The following is a 19765-nucleotide window of genomic DNA, read 5'->3' on the forward strand; positions in this document are numbered from 1 at the left end:
TGTGTGTGTGTGTGTGTGTGTGTACACATTTTTACAAATTAAATAGTAAAAATAAATAAATAATAATAATAATAATAATAATAAAATATACAGAGTTGAATATGTGCAAAACAAGTGGCATTTATATACAGTGTGGAGTGCATAATGTTAAAGTTCCAGTAGTGAAGCTGAGGTGTCTATGAAGTGTTCAGCAGTCTGATGGCCTGATGGAAAAAGCTGTCTCTCAGTCTGCTGGTACGGGACCGGATGCTGCAGAGCCTCCTTCCTGATGGAAGTAGTCTGAACAGTTTATGGCTGGGGTGACTGGAGTCCTTGATGATCCTCCCCGCTTTCCTCAGGCAGCGCTTCCTGTAGATGTCTTGGAGGGAGGGAAGCTCACCTCCAATTATCCGTTCAGAGCACCGCACTACTCGCTGGAGAGCTTTGCAGTTGTAGGCGGTGCTGTTGCCATACCAGGTGGTGATGCATCCAGTGAGGATGCTCTCAATGGCACAGCGATAGAAGGTCCTGAGGATGCGGGGGCTCATGCCGAATCTTTTCAGTCTCCTGAGAAAGAAGAGGCGCTGCTGCGCCTTCTTCACTGTTTTGTTTGTGTGTACTGACCACGTAAGATCCTCAGCCAGGTGTACACCAAGGAACCGGAAGCTGCTCACTCTCTCCACAGCAGCGCCGTTGATGGTGATGGGGGTGTGTACTTCTCTGCACCTCCGGAAGTCCACTATCAACTCCTTTGTCTTTGCAACGTTGAGGGTGAGATGGTTGTCTTGACACCAGTGGGTCAGGGCGCTGACCTCCTCCCTGTAAGCCGTCTCATCACCCTTGGTGATAAGACCCACCACTGTAGTGTCGTCCGCAAACTTCACAATGATGTTGGGGTTGTTGGGGTCACAGTGTGTGTGTGAGTCCGCGTGTGTGAGTGTGTGAAACCTGCAGAGGAAACAGTTGTTTTGCTTCTGCCCTGCAGCACCTGAACGCACCATGAGCCCAGCGTTGTGTCACTGTTATTCAGGTGTTTGTGCTTCAGGTGTGATAAAAACAGAGCGCTGCAGTTCCTCTGACGTCCAGCGGAGGCAGCAGTGAGTCTCCCGTGTTAAACTTATTTCTAACAGCTGGAACAGCCTCAGACTGCAGCAGCAGGTGATTGGCTGATTATTCAGAGGACAGGTGACTGTAATGGAAACAGTGACCTCTGACCTTCGCCCTGTGCCAGAACATTTGTAGCTGTGGTCCTCTCATTTGTCTGAGCTCCCTAAACGACACTGAGGCGTTCCTTGGAGAAAGACTGGGATGCTAAATGTGGTGTTCAGGGTGAAAAGCAGGGAGCGTGCGGCACAAGCTGTCAGACTGCGCCTCAGGGTGGCGCTCTCACCTGGACCTTCAGTGTAACCGCTGCTCATCCACCTGCTGAATGAGCTGCTTCACACCTGCACCATCATACGGCTCAGGTAGGTTCATGTCCTCGTAGCTCTGCTTCCGCTCAGGTAAATACTCCCTACAAGGATCACTGTCACTGTGAGCCTGCCTGGTATCTTTGACCTTTGACCTGCTGCAGCTTGAGTCTTCAGCATCAACAGAGGACATCATGTGAAGACTGTCCCCACACGGAAGCCCCTGTGGACATCTCTCAGCTTTTCGCCGTAATGATCGGATCAGGAGGAGCTGACACCATGCCGGCAGACGTCCTGAGGACGCCGCAAACCCACCAACACCAGCCTTCACGGCTCACTCTGGAAGCTCCGCCTTCAGCAGCGTGAGCCTGCTGGAGGGCAGGGAGCTGAACACACGGCCTGTCTTTAAACTTCAGCTGAGATCAAACTAAAATGGTGAACTGGAGCTCAACAAGGTGGACTGGGACCAGAACGCCGAAACGTTTGAGAACGCAAACGTGTTTGTGGCTGAAACTAACCGCCTCAGGTTTGAGGCCACCATCAGACGCCTGAATCACTTCCTGTTTCCTTTTTCCTCGAGCATAGTGTGTGTGTGGAGATCTGACCGGTGGAGGTCCTCATCGAAGCCACGATGAAAACTTCCAGAAGAAAAATATCTGTCCTTCTGCAGGGGAGGAGCGCCAATGATATCAGATGATATCAGAAGTCGTGCTCAGGATGGCGCTCACTTTGTCTTCATTGGATTTGCCTTTGTTCATGTTTCCTTGGTCTGAACTCCAAAACAGAATAAACTCAGCTAACACGATAAAATGTAAACATTTCTATTTTATTCTATTGTTTTTTTTCTTAAGAATTGTTCCTTTTCTTTCTTCCCTCTGAAAATGTGTTATTCTATAGCCCCCCCCCCCCCCCCCCAAGCCCCACTTCCCAGCACTTTATTTATTTATCAATTAATTTCATTTCATGAATCTCCGCCAGGAGGGGCCGACTCCCCTGAGGTCTGCTGATGCCGACTGTGTGCAGCAGAGCTGTGGACTGTGTGGACACTTTCATATGTTCCCACTCAGATATCATAAAGACCGTGTGTGTGTGTGTGTGTGTGTGTGTGTGTGTGTGTCAGAGTGAGATTGTGTGTGTGGGCAGGCAGGAGGCAGAGCAGCAGCGCTTGCAGAGACATTCAGAGCGGAGCTGCAGAGCCGGTAAGACCGTGTCCTTACTGAAACCCTGAAAGTGTGTTTGTGTGTGAGCGGGCTCGTGCTGTTGGATGCAGATCATTTCTCTGGCTGGTCTGAAGCTGTGAGTTATTAATTATTGATCAGTTATTAATTGGTTTTGGTGTGTGTTATTCTTCCTGCTGGATGGAGCGTGGAGCTCGTTCATGTAATATTCAGAGAGCACGTGCGTGCAGGATGATTAACAGCGGTGAGCACGCGGGTCGTTTCCAGCTGGAGCGCCATAAAGGCACAGACTACGTCACATCACCTGTGGAGGGAATACCTGGGTCTCAGTCACGTCACTGTGATGTCCCACAACACCTGAAGGCACCGCTGTCGTTCCTAATGAGCAGTGAGGTGTTGGAGGATCGCCACCTCCACCGCTCAGCACAGCTGACTCTCAGGTGTGAGTGACGCAGCAGGCAGGTGCCCACAGCAGGATTAGTTTACAGTTCACATATAGTCCTGCTGGGGTCTGAATCAGGAGTCCCGATGTTGGTGGTGCCGGGTTATCCTGGGAGCTTCCCGGCTGTAGTCAGGATGTGCGGTAAATGATGCATGGGTTCAGTCTGTGGTGGTTTCGGGTAGGCTCGCAGGAAATCTGGCACGCAGGGCGGCTTCTCTCTCCCACTCAGAGCCTGTGTCCTTTCAGCTGCTCGATCAGAGGCTGAGTTAGTATTCGGGGGGCGTCGGGGTCCCGCGGGGGCAGCAGCAGGCCTGAAGAGCGTTCAGCTGCAGAGGCTGAGCTCAGGTGTGGAGCGTTATTAAAGCAGCGTGCAGGACGTGAGGCCATGATGCACATTAATAATGTATTTGTTGCAGACCCCCGGGGCCTGAAAGCTTCGAGCTCACAGTGGGAACCTGCTCGCTGTGGATTCAATTACAGGCAGGCGGTGTGGACATGACACTTGGCTCTGAGTGGGCCCACCCCACTCTGATCAGTTTAGCTAACCGAAGGTCTGTGAAGGTTCTCGGCCATCCAGGTCATCGTGGAGAGTTGTGAGAGCCCGTTAAGGCGTCTGGGAAGGATCTCAGAGCTGGATTACACCCACTCACATCTCAGTAAGTCACATGATACGGTGGAGCAACATCTCACAGTGGGTTCACCTGATTGTGACCCACACCCATCTTCACACCTTGGCTCGTGTGATAGGTAGAGGATCAATAGTGGGTCCACAGCCCTCTTGGGGACACTCCGGTCTGTTAGAACTGAAACGTCTTCATGGAAACTTTCAGAGCTCCTTAAACTAATCGTACATCAATGAGTCAAAGCATTGAAAGCCCCTCAGTCAGTCTCTGTGGGAGTCACACAGGTGGGACAGATCGACTGACCCTGATAGCCCACGGCTGATGCCACACCTGTGGCTGACGGACACAGCTGAGATACCATCATACGAATAGCGGGGAGCGGTTCAGAGCAGGGGAGTCTCAGGGAGGTGCTCGGCGGTGAGGACGGAGACGGACGCTGGGACTAACACTGCTGTCCAGCTTCGTCCACACTGGATTTATCTGGGTTTCTTTCTGGCTCCGACTGTGTCCGTGCCCTGAGGCAGCGAGCCGCCCACGTGCTGGTCGTGTCTCTGGGAAGAATCCCACTGGAACTTTCTGGCAGGCTGAAGCAGCCATGCGTCACACGCCAAATTACACGCGAGGGCAGTCAGGAGCTGCAGTTCCTCTGGTGTCCAGCAGGGACAGCACAAACATGTGAGAGGCTGACACTGCGCTGGGCGCACAGATAACCTCTGCCTACATTATGTATCTGCATTGTGTTCTTGGGGGCGTGGCCTGTGTTTTATCGTGGTGCTGATGTCGGTGCTTTTGTTGACATTACATAAACTGCACATTAGCACATTCACACCGCTCGCGTGTGCGTTATTCATAACACGGGCATCCACCGACACTAAGAGCTGCCCGACGGAGGTGGAGGTGGGGACGGCCCTGCAGACTTCAGCTGCAGCTGCTGCAAACTAACACGTCCTGTAATCTGAGAAGCTCCACCTGCAGTCCTTTCGTGAACACAGATGATCTCCGTCTCCTGGAAAAATCTGCTCCACCCATCAGCAGCTAACACGGCCAGCTGCTAGATTCAAACCCAGGACCTTCTCCCTGTGAGGCAGAAATGCTGACCACCGCTCGCCTACACCTGCAGAAACATTTGACCCTGAGCTCAGTCTGACTTAAAGAAGAGCTCCGCCTCTTCCTGTAGAGGGAGTCCAGGCTGTCTGAGGCCTGCTGCTCCTCAGCGACCTCCACATGAATGCTGACAGTCTGAAGAATGACCTCTGACCTGAGGAAATCACCTCCTCATCTTCACTGTGAAGTTCTTCACCTCCAATCAGATTCCTGTATTCCTGTTGCCGCCTGTTCCTCAAACACGTCCCATTCGTGTACAGCGTGAACAGGAACCGGGGTTGAACTCTGCGAGGTGCAAACTGCTCAGAGACACGTTGTCATGACGAGCTGCAGCAGCCAATCAGCTGCTGATAAATACAGACGCCCCCACCCTCTCCTGTTTATCTCTAAGAATGCTCGAGCAGTAAGAAAAAGTCCGGCAGCGCCGCCTCTGCCACGCCACCCTTCCTGTCCGGCATCACCGGATCAGACCTCAGGGTTAAAGCGTTAGCGAACTGCGCTGTTCATGGCCGGTGCCACACAGCGAGCGCCATCAGCTCTCTAACTGCTTATCCCAGGTCATGGTGGGGGGGAGGCAGGACACACCTGCACACCTGCGTCGTGGCACAAAGACAGGAAACAGGTCTAAAAATGGCTCAGTCTGCTGGAGACTGGGGGAGGAGCCTAGGTGGAACAAATCACAGCAGCAGCGTCTCAGGACGCCGCGCACTGGCAACGGCCAGCTGCCACCTCCAAGGGGTTAATGATCGCTCCACTGGTTTCCATGACATCTGCTTCTGCTGCTTCCAGGTTCAGCATGTCAACCAAAGACCGTCTGTCGATCATCTTGGCTCAAAGTGAACTAAATGGTGAGCTTCAGTTGACACAAAGGAAAAGCTTTTATCTAGATCAAAGTTTAAACTCATAACTCAGACTGAACGCCGTGTTTCACCTGACCTCCACATTCCTCACATCCCAATTTGATCTAGGATCTGGGATAAAGATGTTCCACGGAGGACTTAAGTGGTCCTGTGGGTCGATGTGTCACTGTGGCATCACATTGGTCTGCTGGCTCCTTCCACACCAAGTACCAGACAGCATTGCGGCGTGCCGAGCTGTCGGCTGCGAGCAGCGCTGATGAGATTCAGACCGACGGCGTCTGCGCCCCACGGACACTCGAGTGGAAGCACTCATCGACAGCAGTGACATCACAGCACGCGTCAAATCCTTCCCCTCAGATGCTCTGCAGGGCGAACGCTTCAGGCGCCTGACTTAGCTTTGAGTTCACGTGAAGGATGAAGGAATCTGATTACTTTGCCGACAGCTCTGTGATGAACGAGTGATGAATCAGCTGATTCTGAAACAAGCCTACCGATGGAGACCAGAGCGCACGTAGGGATGCTCGTACGTGCACGCCGATCTGCCGAGAGGACAGCAAATCAAAACAGCTGATTTATTTCCCGCTGGATGGAGCTGATTTCCCCGGAGGGAGGAGGCCATAGATTTCATATCTGCTGCAGCTTATTAAGTGCTTTTGTTTGGTTATGAATCATGATGTGTGTTTGTTTTCCACTAATACCGTGTGGAATTTTTAGTCCTGGAAACGTTTTTTAAGGAATGAGCAGAGTCAGCTGGTGCGGCTGTGTTCGAACTTCTCATGGTGCTCGTTCACGCTGCTCGCAGTGCTTCCTTGGACGGCGGCCTCAGAGGCTGCTTTTACGTAACTGCTGTTGTGTTTGCAGAGAGAGGAGAATGAACGAGCCCGAGGCCTGCTCCGGGCAGCAGAGCGAGCTCTGAGAAGCTCCGAGCGCATCGGGGACTCGAGCATGAGCGTGGGGAAATGAACACTCGTCATTTGTGATGTTTAAATGTTCAGCTTTAACCTGACGGGTCGAAGCAGCTGAAGATACAAATCTGGACCAATCAGATCACAGCTGCTCTGACCTGTGATGTCACTCAGACCCAGCAGCTGCAGCTATGGCAGACATTTATCCATCAGTGGGACAAATTGATTGCTGGTCCTGATCAGCATTAATACTTAAAGCGTCTCCATGGAGACCGCAGAGTCCACATCGATCGCTGTCTCCATCCTCGCGCTGATTCGTTCACAGCCGCCGTGTTTATCAGAAGGTTTCCTGTGTGAGTGAGGAAGTGAAGCTGAGGGTCAGAATGGGTGGGAGTCACACAGTCTGTTATCACGGTAACCGTCTCAGAGTCTGCACTACGAGCTGGGTAACGTGAGGGTTAACTCTGAGTTTCCTGTACCACGAAGGTGTATCACCATGGTAACTGATGGTGTCGCCCTCACCTGCTCCATCAGATTCTCCTTCCTGCTGCCGTAACAGGAACTTCATGTGATTTTCACTCAGCGCGGCTAACACACACACTCCCTCTGCTGTCGCACGTCCAGTCTGGGTTTAACATCTGCACAGTCGCACTCTGTCCTTTATAAACTCTGCTGTCGGGACATTTATCCATGTTTGTGATTGGTCAGAGGGTGGCAGCCCAGCCCCCGCTTCATAGTGGACTGAGGAGGAGAGGAGGAAAAATATCAGCGAGGGGCAGCCAATAACAGAGGAGGAAAGCTGATAAAGACAAGAAGTGCGAGGAAGTCCAATCACCAAAATAAAACAGGAAATAACATCACAGAATGAATTCCTTTTGATCGTTAATGAAACAGGTAATGGTTTAATCAGTGATCAGTTTATGATTAATGATGCTGCTGTTATATTCAAACTCAGGCAGGATCACGGCGGTCATCCTTATTAGGTTTGGTTCTGTGAGTTTTGTGATTCGAGTCTGAACCGTCTGATTCAGAAACAGCAGGAGAGGAGCAGGTGGGTTGCAAAGCAGCTTGCAGCTGTGGGTGGACTGAAGCAGTTTTACTAGAATGAGTTCTGAGTGTTTCTAACAGGATGTGTGGCTGAGCCTTCAGCTCATGTGGGGCTGCTCCTCCTCTGAGCTTCATGAAAACTTGGAACAAAAAAACCAATATCCATCCATCTTCTTCTGCTTTATCCGAGGCCGGGTCGCGGGGGCAGCAGCCTAAGCAGAGAAGCCCAGACCTCCCTCTCCCCAGCCACCTCCTCCAGCTTATCCGGGGGAACACCAAGGCGGAACACCTCACCCAGGAACACGCCAAGGAGGCATCCTTGTCAGCTGCCCAAACCACCTCAGCTGGCTCCTTTCGATGTGGAGGAGCAGCAGCTCTACTCTGAGCCCCTCCCAGATGGCTGAACTACTCACCCTATCTCTAAGAGAGAGGCCAGCCACCCTCCGGAGGAAACTCATTTCCACCGCAGCTGAACAAAAAAACTTTTATTTTGAAATTTCAAACCTTTTATTTTGAAGTGTTTCAGCTTTGGTGGCTTACACAACCCTGGTGACTCGTGGAGAAAAATGAGATTTGTTCCCAGTGTGAAGCCAGTGGGGTTACTGTACCTGAGGCTGTTGTATCTGTCGACGCACTGAAGCACAGCAGGGTTTTTGAGCCGCAACCAGCTGAGTTTGTGTTTCCTCGCGAAGGCTGCATTCCACTAACCCAGAAAAAGATTTAGTATGTCCCAAATAGTATGTCAGAAACAGCCAAAAATATCACGACGTCCGACTGCATCTGGCCACATTTTGCAGTCTCTGGACTTTTTTTTGTCTCTCTGACCCAAAGTCCTGAGCTCGCCGTGAGATACGGCAGAGAGACGGGACCACAGTGACGCCGCACGCGCTTGAAATCGTTAACTTTTAATGATGAACACAGACTGTGCTGCGACAGCAGTCACGGTTTGACTGCACGCAATGTTTTCAGACTGTACAACATTCTGAATTTGGAAGAAAACGCAAGCAGTCGTGACCGCCAGGTGAACGCATCAGAGAGGGAGGAGCATCGTCCTGACACGCTAACTCAGCACTGTCACCTCACATCAAGGTTCGTGGTTCAAATCTCCTGATCAGCTGCACATGCTCCCTGTGGTTCTACCTGGTTCCAGTGACTGGGCGTGGCTGACACTGGGACGGAGGTTTTAAGTGTCAGTGCAAACGGTCTTTTATTGTGAAACTCTGGACGTACAGGTACAGCTCATACGTTCATCCACAGGAAACACAATGAGAAGGTTTTGACTGGATACTTCCTGCCCCCTGCTGATGTTACATCACAGCTTAATAATATCAAACATGTTTATAACAATGAGCTCAGAGTGTGAGTAAAAAGCTTTAAACATCTCTGATACTGAAGCTCCACATCCTCCCTCTTCTGTATACAGTCTGTGGTTTCTGAGTAAGATTAACCGGGATGATTTTACGCCTGATGAGTCTGACTTCACCGTCTTCTGGATTTCTGTGAGACTTTAATGTGTTTAACTCGGGATTAACTCTTTAAACTAGCTCAGAGTCCACTTTAACCATTTAACCTCATTTTTTAGTTCATGTGCAGACCGACGTCCGGCATGGGAACAGCTGTGCTTCGTGGCGAGCAGTCGTGTCACAGCAGCTTCACATGAATCTGCCCCGTGAAGCGAGCAGCACTGCAGGCGCATCGATGTGAGCTCACACGCCGCTGTGCGCTGACAGAACTTCTCACGATGGGCTAAAGCAAACACAAACATCCTGCGATTTGGAGGAAATGTGTTTATGTCACAGTTATTAGCCGTCCTGTTTATTATGCATCGTTAACGTGCTTATTTTACAAACCCGTCTCAGCCAATCAGAGCCGACGATGACGAGGATGAGCTCTGTGGCACAGCACTCTGTGGATGAAGCAAACACTGACAGGACGCTCGCGGGGTCTAATTTACCACTTCCTGCTGCCGCCATGGTTACCACCATCAGGTGACTGATCACAGAGTCATCTGTTACCATGGTGATCTCGGTGTGGATGTGTTCCTGCAGTTTTAACCCCGAGTCGGTGCTCGGTGAAGCTCTCTGGTCAAATGGTTCGTCTCTGACACGCTGAGCCTGCTGGCGAGGGTTTGAATTTGAGTTGGTGACCAATCAGAGCAGTGTGTGTGGCGGGAAACCGTCAGCTGTCTGTGAGCTGAGAGGAAAAAGGTGACCCGTGCAGGTGCCGCTCGCATATCAGACGGCCTTCTCAGTCTTCGGATGGAGCATGCAGGATAGCTGCGTGTGTCTCAAAGCTCGGCTCGGCTCGACTCTCCGGGAATGTTGTGCACATCCGGCTGTTCCCTAATCTGACTGATTTAAACCGGAGAGGACGGATGTAGCGAGATGATAGCCGTGGTTTCAGAGTGCGGCCTGCTGCGGCTCTAAACGCTTCGCAGCGTGTTATTAAGGAGTCGCTGCAAAGACGCCGCCATGCCAAAGCTAACAGATATAGTTAGAGGTTACGCTGACTGTCACCATCGCTCCATTTAGACGCTCGCTCCGACCAGCACAAAAACAAGTCTTCCTTCACACGATGTGACCTTCAGCTCGGCGAGGAAACCCGGCCTCTGCTGCACACGAGACATAAAAACACCACTTCATATGGAGGGATAAACCTGAGACATGGAGGCTGACAACAAGCTGCACGCCTACAGCTCCTGCACACATAGGCGGATGTGCACACGTGTTTCATGGCATTATTTGAAAGGACTGAGTCACACTGACCCTTTGTTTTCACTGATGCTGTGCTTGACTGAGGTTTGCTGTCACTGCGGTGCATTGGGGCACAGCAGCCCATCTCTGCAGGTTTGGAGGGTCTGTACGTAAAACCTCCGCTAGACACAACACAGTGAGCTGTGTCAAAGTCACCCACACTGGAGGACTGGAATATCTGTACTCCTAAAAACAACAATAAGCAGAGGAACTCGACGAGCAACAAAAGCTGAAGGCAGACCGACTTGAGTGACGGTCGCTGACTGAGGTGACCAACTCTGTCACGACTCTGACAAACAAACTGGCATAAAGCGGAGCGCTGCTGAGAGCAGGATTATGCTGGCTGAAGAACAGCAGTCGAATCCACCAGGACAATGAAGCAACTTTCCATCTAGAACATCAGAGACGAAGAAGTCAGGACTCTTTGCTGGTTTCTGTAGTTTAAAGAGCGGCTCGCAAAGGACGGGCCGAGGCAGAACCACAGCGAGTCCAGTGCAGACAAGACGTTTGTTGAACAGGAAGTTTGTGTTGATTCCATCTGAATCCGGGCTTCACGACAGGAAGCTGCATCTGTTCTCAGTCCTGAAGGCAGTGGAGCATTTCTACCACCCTGGAAACGCTGTCTCGCCTCTGCTCGCACAAACACCTTTTTCCTCTTTTTCTGAACCAGCTTCTGTTCTGGGTTCAAATCAACCTGAGCTCTGTTTTCCAAAGAGTACGTCACTCGAACTGCAACACGTTAACCAGGGAGAACTTCACAGGTTTACTTTCATCTGTGTGCCGTTCATGTCATCATAGCATGAAGCAGGACTGACGTGCGTTTCTCAACCATTAGAGATTTCACACAGTGACAGAGCCTGAGAACTGAGGAAGTATGAGCGGCCACACGGAGCGCCTGGATTAGCTCACCAATCAGATTTCATCAAACATTCGCAGAAACGTATCGAAACACGTCGCCCTTCTTAGCGTAGTGGTAAGACCACACAGCTTTGGAGTGGAAGTCGCAAGTTTGATTCCCTCCCAGTATCCAGTAAGGGTCCTGGCTAGGCCCACCAAGCCCTGACATGGCGCGGCTACATCTGCGGCCTGTCTGCAGCTCGGACACGACACATTTCACTGCATGTTGTGCTCTGTATGATTGTGTACGTGACCAATGAAGCTCGTTTCTTTCTTCTTTTCTCAGAGTCTGGCAGTAACCTCACTGGACACTCAGTTTAACGGGTTCTGGAATAAAAATATGCTTCGGCGTGACTGCGGCGTGACCTCGCCGTGACCGCGGCGTGCTCAGTCAGTAGATCTATCAGTGTTTAAACAGGTGTTTCAGTAGACGATGAGCCTTTAATGAGGAGCTCTTGAGTCAGTGTCGCTGAGCTTTTTATTGAACTCGTTTGGACAGAAAAGTCCCACATCTGCATTAACACGTGGGCCGTTGGTTTCTTAGTATTTTGACACATCTGCGTCGTGGGTGGATATGAAACATGGAAACGCTGTCCCATCACAGTTACAGAAGAAAAGTTGATGTTTGGCACAAAGCCCTGCGGCGTGCAGGGGAAACCCGGTGTTGCTCATGTTTCCCGATATGGAGAAATTCAGATTTGAGAGGTGGGGGTCGGGCGGAGGTTTCAGGACGTGCCTGACGAGGTGAGAGAGGAGACTTTAAGGGGCCTCAGCACCCGGATGGCCTGAAACGCTGCAGCCATCGCCATCACATCCTGGGCCTCTGGAGTCAGCGATCATATTTGTGTTTGACTGGCTTTACTGCGTGTTAATAAAGGGGACCTGTCTTTGACTGCAGCCTCTTCTCACCCCCTCTGTTTATGTCTGAGGATGGGAGGAGTCTCCCTTCGAGTCCACTTCCTCCTGCCGGCTGATACGCACGCTCACAAATATCTGAGCACCCGGTGCCGCGGTTATTACTGAGACTGCAGGATGGAGAGGATGTAGCACGGCTGCCGAGGGTGAGACCGACGACAGAGGGGTGGTGGTGCGCTTTTAGTGTGACGAAAGACACCAGCCGTGGGTGTGTGGATGTCTGCAGGTTACTGTGAGGCTGTGATCAGCGTTTGTAAAAGCTTTGTTATAGTAGAGTCAGTGTAAGAGTACCCGTGTTATCATTGCAGACAGCAGCCAAAGAAACTGACCAGAGGAAGTAGTTTCTCAATGCAGTTATTTTTCTGCCGCGTGTCACAACGAGTGGCTCCTGCTCCGTGTGTGTGTCTGTGTGTGTGTGTGTGTGTGTGTGTGTGTGGGGCAAAGTGCTCCTGCGCAGTGTACCAGATGCACAGAGAAAAGTTGTCGTACCATAGGCAAGAGGAGTGTGTGTGTGTGTGAGGGAGAGAGAGAGAGAGAGAGAGAGAGTGTGTGTGTGTGTGTGTGTGTGTGTGTGTGTGTGTGTGTGTGTGTGTGTGTGTGTGTGTGTGTGTGTGTGTAAAACCAGCAGACATGTTCAGGCAGATGAAGTTTGTCAGTGTGAACACATGAAGGTTGATTCGGAGCGAGTCCACTGCAGCGAGCAGCAGATCCTGGGGTTCGTCGTCTGTAAGAATAAAGCATATCGTGGTTGTTGTGATGCTGCGCGGCTCTGTTGGCGGTCGTTTGTCAGCGGTGACTCGGGGCTGATGTCTCTGCTGATGTTTCAGACTCCAGCCAGCAGCACAGCAGACACAGCGACACATCTCACAGGTGTCACGATGTGAAGCACAAAGGATTTTGGGCAGTTTGGGCTGATCTCAGGTGTTCAGGACGTTTGCTCCACAGGTGAGGAGCCTAAAAACTGAAAGCTGGGTCGCTGTGTGTTGTCTGAGCTGTGGGGGCACAGATTTCATCTCATCGCTGCTTTGTAAAAGGATTTTAAATCTGTGGTGTGAGGACGTGCAGAGATCTGAGAGGACGACCGAGCAGTTCAGGTGTTTGTCTCAGTGAACTCGTCTCTTTCTTTAAGACAGTCAAAAATCCTTGTTACGATTTTCTGACTGCGGTCGTTCCAATGAAGCTGAGGCCTGTGTTCACGTTAGCTTCTGTGTACGAACCCAGGACAGAGACAACATGCTGAGAAACGTTTTTCCAGCACCACACAAGCTTTAAATAATAATAATACATGTGAAACAGCATCAGTGTGTTTTTAGATTTAACACCAGCCCACACCTGCAGGCAGTCCCCTGCCAACCTCATGTCATGAGTGGGATTAAGTCTGAGAACCCACGCAGACACAGAGAGAGAGGCCGGGGGATTCAAACTAGGAACCACGTCACTGTGAGATGTCAGCGCTAACCGCAGAGAAACAGGCTGTTTTTACTGTGCGACGTGCCACACCACAACAGGAAGTCGCTGCTGGAGGACAGTTTTAACGTCTCTGTCCCAAATTACAGATGCTGATTCAGGCCGAGGAAGGGAACGTTTCAGACGCTGGGCTTCAAGTTTCTCACATATTCATTTCAAACAGCTGCAGAAAAACAGAGGATGCAACTTTAAAAATGAGAAAATGTTGGTTTGAGATGATGTGACGCAGAACCATGTCTTCATATCTGTGCACAGATTACTCATCATTTCAGCATTAGATAAGGGAAAACAGCAAAAGATACAAACAGGAAGTTCCCAGAGCAACGTGCTCGTCGTCGGATGCTCTCACGACTCATGTCAGAGGAGCAGCACTGAGTGCGCTCACAGAAATGCTTCAGAAAGTCTCGTGGGTCAGCACGGGCTGGCGTTTTAAATTATTGGCTACATGTTGCACATTTCCAGGTACCCTACAGGAGCGCATCAGTGCGGCGCTCTGGGTGCAAACTGAGGACTGTAGAGCTGCTCAGTGTCTCCACCTGCTGGATTTCAAACCTGAGCTCAGCCTGTAACCAAGCTAGCTGTCAGGTTTGGACAGGAAGTCTGCGCGTTCCAACCGCACATCACAATCTATTTCAGCCTGAGGGCTGCACCTCAGAGGGTTAGCGTGCGTGTGGATGACCTGAGAAAATGTCTGTGGGATTAACATCACACATTCAATTTAAAGACAGAAACGAGATCATATTTACTTCTTTAACCTCTCTCTGCTCACCTGCAGGGGGGTGTGTCTAATCTGGACTAAGCTACACTGTCTCCTCTTCCACAGAGCAAACCGTCCAGTCAGAGGCCCGATGAGACAAGAGCGGGTTAATCCACCGCACAGAGCGCCGAGCAGCACGCGTGCTCTGGACAGATGAACGAGTCAGGGTGAAACAGTGTGAGCGGCAGTATGATGGTGATCAACAAGTCTGAAGAAGACATGAGCAACTGCAGCATCAACCATGGGATCCACCAGCACGTGTTCTCCTGCGTCTATATCCTGGTGCTCATGGTGAGTGATGGAAGTATCTTAGCTTTTCGGAAGTATTTCCCGAGTGCTGATAAACGGTGCTCCAGGATCTCCATGTGCTGGATGGTGAATGATCTTGTGTTTGTAGGTTGGTGTTCCTGCCAACGTGTACTCGCTATACCATGCTGCCCTTCAGCTGAAGCAGAGGAACGAGCTGGGCGTTTACCTGATGAACCTCACTGTGTCTGACCTACTATACCTGGCGTCTCTGCCTTTCTGGCTCCAGTACTTCTTTCAGGTAACATAGAGACGTCCTCTCCGCTTGCTCTTCCCTCGGCGGTTCTTCACGGTGCGTCTGAGGCGCTCTGGTTTCAGTCAAAGTGTCGGTGTCATCACAGACAGTTAGCACAGCACCGTGGTGTCGTCCGCCCACCACAGTGGAAGGCTGTGGTTGGAGCTCGACTTCAGGTTCAGTGCCATTAAAAGTGCCACAAGCTGCAGTTCCTCTAGGATCCACCGGGGGCTCCAGCAGTGAGTCAGTCCCACAGACTCCCACAGTTAAACGTTCCTGCAGAAATAAACATGTTTACATCCTGATGCACAAACTGTTTGGTCTCTGTAGATCATTTCCTCCTTTATAACAGCTGTACGAGGGAGGATGTGTTTGTCACTCACATTAAGGCTTAAAGTTTGCATTTTAGGGGCGTGGCCTCTCTGAGTGACAGGTGGATGCTGACACAGGTGGCTGTAGCTGCTAGCTGCCTGCTAGCTTCACCTGAACCGGACCGTGTTTGTGCTGTTGGAGCCTTTTGGTCCCTTTTAATGGTAAATGGTAAAATGGTAAATGGCCTGCATTTGTATAGCGCTTTTCTAGTCCATAGGACCCCAAAGCGCTTTACACTACATTCAGTCATTCACCCATTCACACACACATTCACACACTGGCGATGGCAAGCTACATTGTAGCCACAGCTGCCCTGGGGCGCACTGACAGAGGCGAGGCTGCCGGACACAGGCGCCACCGGGCCCTCTGACCACCACCAGTAGGCAAACACGGGGTTAGTATCTTGCCCAAGGACATTTGGCATGCAGCCAGGATGCAGCCTGGGATCGAACCACCGACCTTCTGATTAGTGGCTGACCTGCTCTGCCACCTGAGCTACAGCCATGACATCATGTGACCAAAAACATGGCTGCTGTGATGTCACTGTGCTAACAGATCTCTCTAACGTCGTCCCGCTAACAGAGTCATGTGACCTGTGGCCGTGTTAAAGCTCTGCTTGGATTAAGTTGGTGTTAGGTGGAGGTGAACTGGGCCATTATTAGCAGTCTCCTGCCCTGACAGCGTGCGCGGGTGGAGTTCCTCCACCTGCCTGTCCTATTTGATCCACCTTCAGTCTGCTGTTGCTGTTTCAGGACGATGATTGGCGTCACCGAGAATGGCTGTGTCAGATGTGTGGTTTCCTGCTCTACGAGAACATCTACATCAGTATCGGCTTTCTGTGCTGCATCAGTCTGGATCGCTATCTGGCTGTGGTCCATCCTTTGAGGTAAGACGGTCTCCCGTCGTTTCGTCCTTCGTGGCTGAGATCAGGACGTCTTTGGGTTTATGAAGAAGTAAAATCACCACGACGCGTTCTGCCCGCAGGTTCACGGCTCTGCGCTCCATGAAAGCAGCGTCCGTCATCAGCGCCATCATCTGGCTGAAGGAGATCGCGGTGGGCGTGTTTTTCTTTCACCATAAGGAGCTCAGCAAAGATCCCAGTAACCACTCGCTGTGCTTCGAGCACTACCCCATGAAGTCGTGGGAACGTCCAATCAACTACTACCGCATCAGCATCGGCTTCATGTTCCCGCTGGCCATTCTGTTGGTACGGTAACGGCTTTACACGTTCTTTGTATGTTTCAGGATTTCTGCGTTGGTCTTAAAGAAGTGTAGAGAACGAGAGCTGGTTATGGTCAGGAAGCCACGCGTCTCCTGGCTCGGTGCCACAGCCATGAGTCCGCCGCTCTGGGTTAATCCCACATCTTCACGATGTTCTCAGTTATTTCATATTTGTAGTTAATTTGTTGTTCAACATTTTCAGCTGCTCACCATATACGATGACCTTATTTGGTTATTCAAACGCTTCCTTTTCTCGATGTCACGGTTTTTTAACTCTTCGCTTCACTGTTGAGAATAAATGTTGTTCATGTTTTTCTGATGAATCTATCCACGGCGCTGGTTTAAAGTATAAATCCCTGAAAACTGGAGTCAAACACAGTAAATGTAGACGAGTACCTGATTCTCCTGTAACCCCGGCGCCTTGTTTTGTCTCGGTTAGATTAGCTACCTGTGGGTCCTGCGAGCGGTGGGCCGGAGCGCGGGAACGCAGCCGGATCAGAAGATGAGGATCAGGCAGTTAGTCAGCAGCACCATCCTCATCTTCCTCATCTGCTTCTCGCCCTACCACGTCTTCCTGCTGGTGCGCACGCTGCTGGAGGAGGAATGCAGCTTCATCGAAGGTACCGTTTCACTCGCAGGAAGCCGTCCGATAAATAAAGATGGTGCCGTAATACTGTGGTGACACGGTTCTTGTTTTTCAGCCATATTTAACTACTACCACCTGTCCCTGCTGCTGACCACCCTGAACTGCGTGGCCGACCCAGTCCTCTACTGTTTCGTCAGCGAAAGCGCCCGCCGCGGCCTCTACAGAGTTGTCTTCAGACCTGTCGCCAGGATACTCTGCTGCTGCCGTCGCCGTGGCAATGCCAGTCCCGCCAGTCCGGCTAACGACTCCCACGAGGTTGCCACGGACGAGAACAATGGCCAGCCGAACGTGACGCTGCTCACGCACAGCAATACGCTGAACAACGGCCAAATGGACGCCGCCTGCAGAAACACGAGTTTAATCACACGGATGCACGAAGAAAGCGTCAAAGCACGAGTCACAGAGAATAACACCTTGGAAATGTGTGTGACAGAGAAGCAGAAACAAAACCCCGACAGGACGGAGGGACGTGGGCAGAAATGAAATGATCAGCACGCCTCTGGGTACCAATGACCCGCCTGCACGATGAGGGCGGGCTGTACTCCGTGGGGGCGTGTCTGTGCTGATGCAACAGCCCAGCCTGAGGGAGGTCAGGGTGGATCTGAGGTCTGCAGACTGAAAGCCCCCGTTACCCCTCTGTGGCGTCTGACACGGCGCAACATGGCTGACAAAACGCACACGAGGAGTTCTGAAATACTGCAGAGTGTCCCGGCATCACGTCTAATAAGACTTCATCATGTTAGACACACATTCGCGTCTAATAACTCGCCTGAAAGGCTCCGTGTGGCAGCGATGAGGTTCCTGTCAAACAGGAAGCAGACGTGGAAGAAATAAACCGAACGCTTTCACCGCAGCGCCGGAACAAACAACAGGACTTCCTGCACTTTGATTTAAAGAACCACACGTAACATGAAGGGACGCAGGAAGACCCGACAGAACATTAGAAACGGTTATTGATCAGTGATCAGATTTGACCCATCGATTGGCTCCAGGACGATTTTGACTTATCGAAGCAAATTCTTTAAAACAAGTTGAGACTTTGTGACCCCTAACCTTTGGTGACCTGTTAGAAAGTGTTTCTCGAGTTCTTGTTATCCTAATAAAACGTAGTTTATTATGACGCTGAGTCACACCGATGTTCCTCGCTGTCAGATAAAGTGCAGAGGATTCAGATTCAGGACAAATCTGTCTCTACTTGAAGCAGAGCTGATAACAAACCTCATCGTTGGCATCAGTAGACTTCAGTTATTGATAATGTGAACCTCACAGATTCCTTCATGTTTAAAGGCAGCAGGGTTTATGTTAGCATGAGGAGCTTCAGATGATGCAGCGCCTGTCCGCGGTGCTTCTCTGAAACAACAGCTGTTTGCATGTCGATCCACGTGCTGCACGACCTGACACAGTCTGCCGACCAAACTATGACATCGCATTGCACTGATCACGGGTCAGTATTAGAAACATGTAGGACCAACATGGCTGCACCCACCTTATTGACAATGAAAGGTCAGGGGGCGGGATTTGGGACGAGGTCCACGAGAAGGTGACCGTGAGCGGGCGATTAGCCAAATTTCAGTCAGGTAACTTTTATTCTGGAAGCGTTTGGCCGACGTGCGGCAGTCAGACCGCCTCCCATCTGTGAAAAACACGACTCACAGTGTTCTCTTCATTTTACTTTTAAAAAGAAAACTGTTAGTTTACACACACACAGACGCACACACACCGGTCACAGCATGTCTTCATAGCCTCCCTTTGAGCCCATTTCAGCACTTTAACGCTGAGGAAAGAGACTCACTCTGGGGTCTGGATGTTGCTCTCTGCATGCATGGAAATGCCTCCAAGTCTGAATACGTACATAGTAAGAATCTGTGTGTTGACTCTGTGTGTCTATAGATCTGTGTGCTGTAACCTGCACGTAACATGAAAGTGACAGAATATTTTTATAAAGCTTTAAACTGAGCACTAAACAGAAACGGTGTGTGTCTGTGTGTGTGCGTGTGTCTGTGTGTGTGCGTGTGTGTGTGTCTGTGTGTGTGCGTGTGTGTGTGTCTGTGTGTGTGCGTGTGTGTGTGTCTGTGTGTGTGTCTGTGTGTGTGCGTGTGTGTGTGTCTGTGTGTGTGCGTGTGTGTGTGTGTGTGTCTGTGTGTGTGTGTGTTTTCAGGCCTGTGGTGAGTGATGCAGCTTCCTGACTCTGAGCAGATATGGAAACGATGTAAACATTAACTTGTTACACTGTTTAATATATGAACACATCTCAGTGAAATGTTTCACCTCACAATAAATAACCAATCACAAACAGAATCCCCCGTTTTCTCAGTTTGAGTCTTTTGCCTTTCACATCAGTTATCATGACGCCAATCACCCTCCTAAAACCAACCCCCCCACCCCCCCACACACACACATGTAGATATGTCAGTTATGTTTGCAAAAAAAAAAAAAGGGGGGGGGGGGATAGAACATTATATATAATATATACATTAGGTGAATGTGCAGTAGTAGCATTTATGCAGCGAGCAGGTGAATTCTGTACATCAAGTGAATAAATAAGAATAAACAATCTGAACATATTTAACATTAAAGGAATTTGAAATGTACTCATGTTAGACACACAGTCTGGAAGAGAGTCCTGTCTCAGTCACTTATGGATGGTAA

At 50.6% G+C, this 19765-nt stretch overlaps 1 protein-coding gene across 3 annotated transcripts; it reads left to right on the forward strand.

Annotated features, from left to right (window-relative positions):
- The first annotated feature begins 2490 nt into the window (after window positions 1-2490).
- On the forward strand, window positions 2491-19414 carry gpr68 (G protein-coupled receptor 68). Of its 3 annotated transcripts, none has more exons than XM_086275200.1 (7): window positions 2491-2587; window positions 14403-14627; window positions 14734-14883; window positions 16002-16135; window positions 16234-16456; window positions 16910-17090; window positions 17172-19414. In XM_086275200.1, the coding sequence occupies exons 2-7, from the start codon at window positions 14526-14528 to the stop codon at window positions 17597-17599; spliced, it is 1218 nt and encodes a 405-aa protein (XP_086131326.1). In that variant the 5' UTR covers window positions 2491-2587; window positions 14403-14525; the 3' UTR covers window positions 17600-19414. The 3 variants fall into 3 exon arrangements, with proteins under 3 accessions (XP_086131326.1, XP_086131325.1, XP_086131327.1); XM_086275199.1 differs by lacking the exon at window positions 2491-2587 and adding an exon at window positions 7835-12258; XM_086275201.1 differs by lacking the exon at window positions 2491-2587 and adding an exon at window positions 7835-11015.
- Window positions 19415-19765: the final 351 nt, after the last annotated feature.

The sequence above is a fragment of the Aulonocara sp. 'chitande type north' Nkhata Bay genome, linkage group LG19 (assembly GCF_057382095.1).
Source record: "Aulonocara sp. 'chitande type north' Nkhata Bay isolate Kocher_YH1m ecotype deep benthic linkage group LG19, A_spYH_male_GT1.1, whole genome shotgun sequence".
Classification (NCBI taxonomy): Eukaryota; Metazoa; Chordata; class Actinopteri; order Cichliformes; family Cichlidae; genus Aulonocara; species Aulonocara sp. 'chitande type north' Nkhata Bay.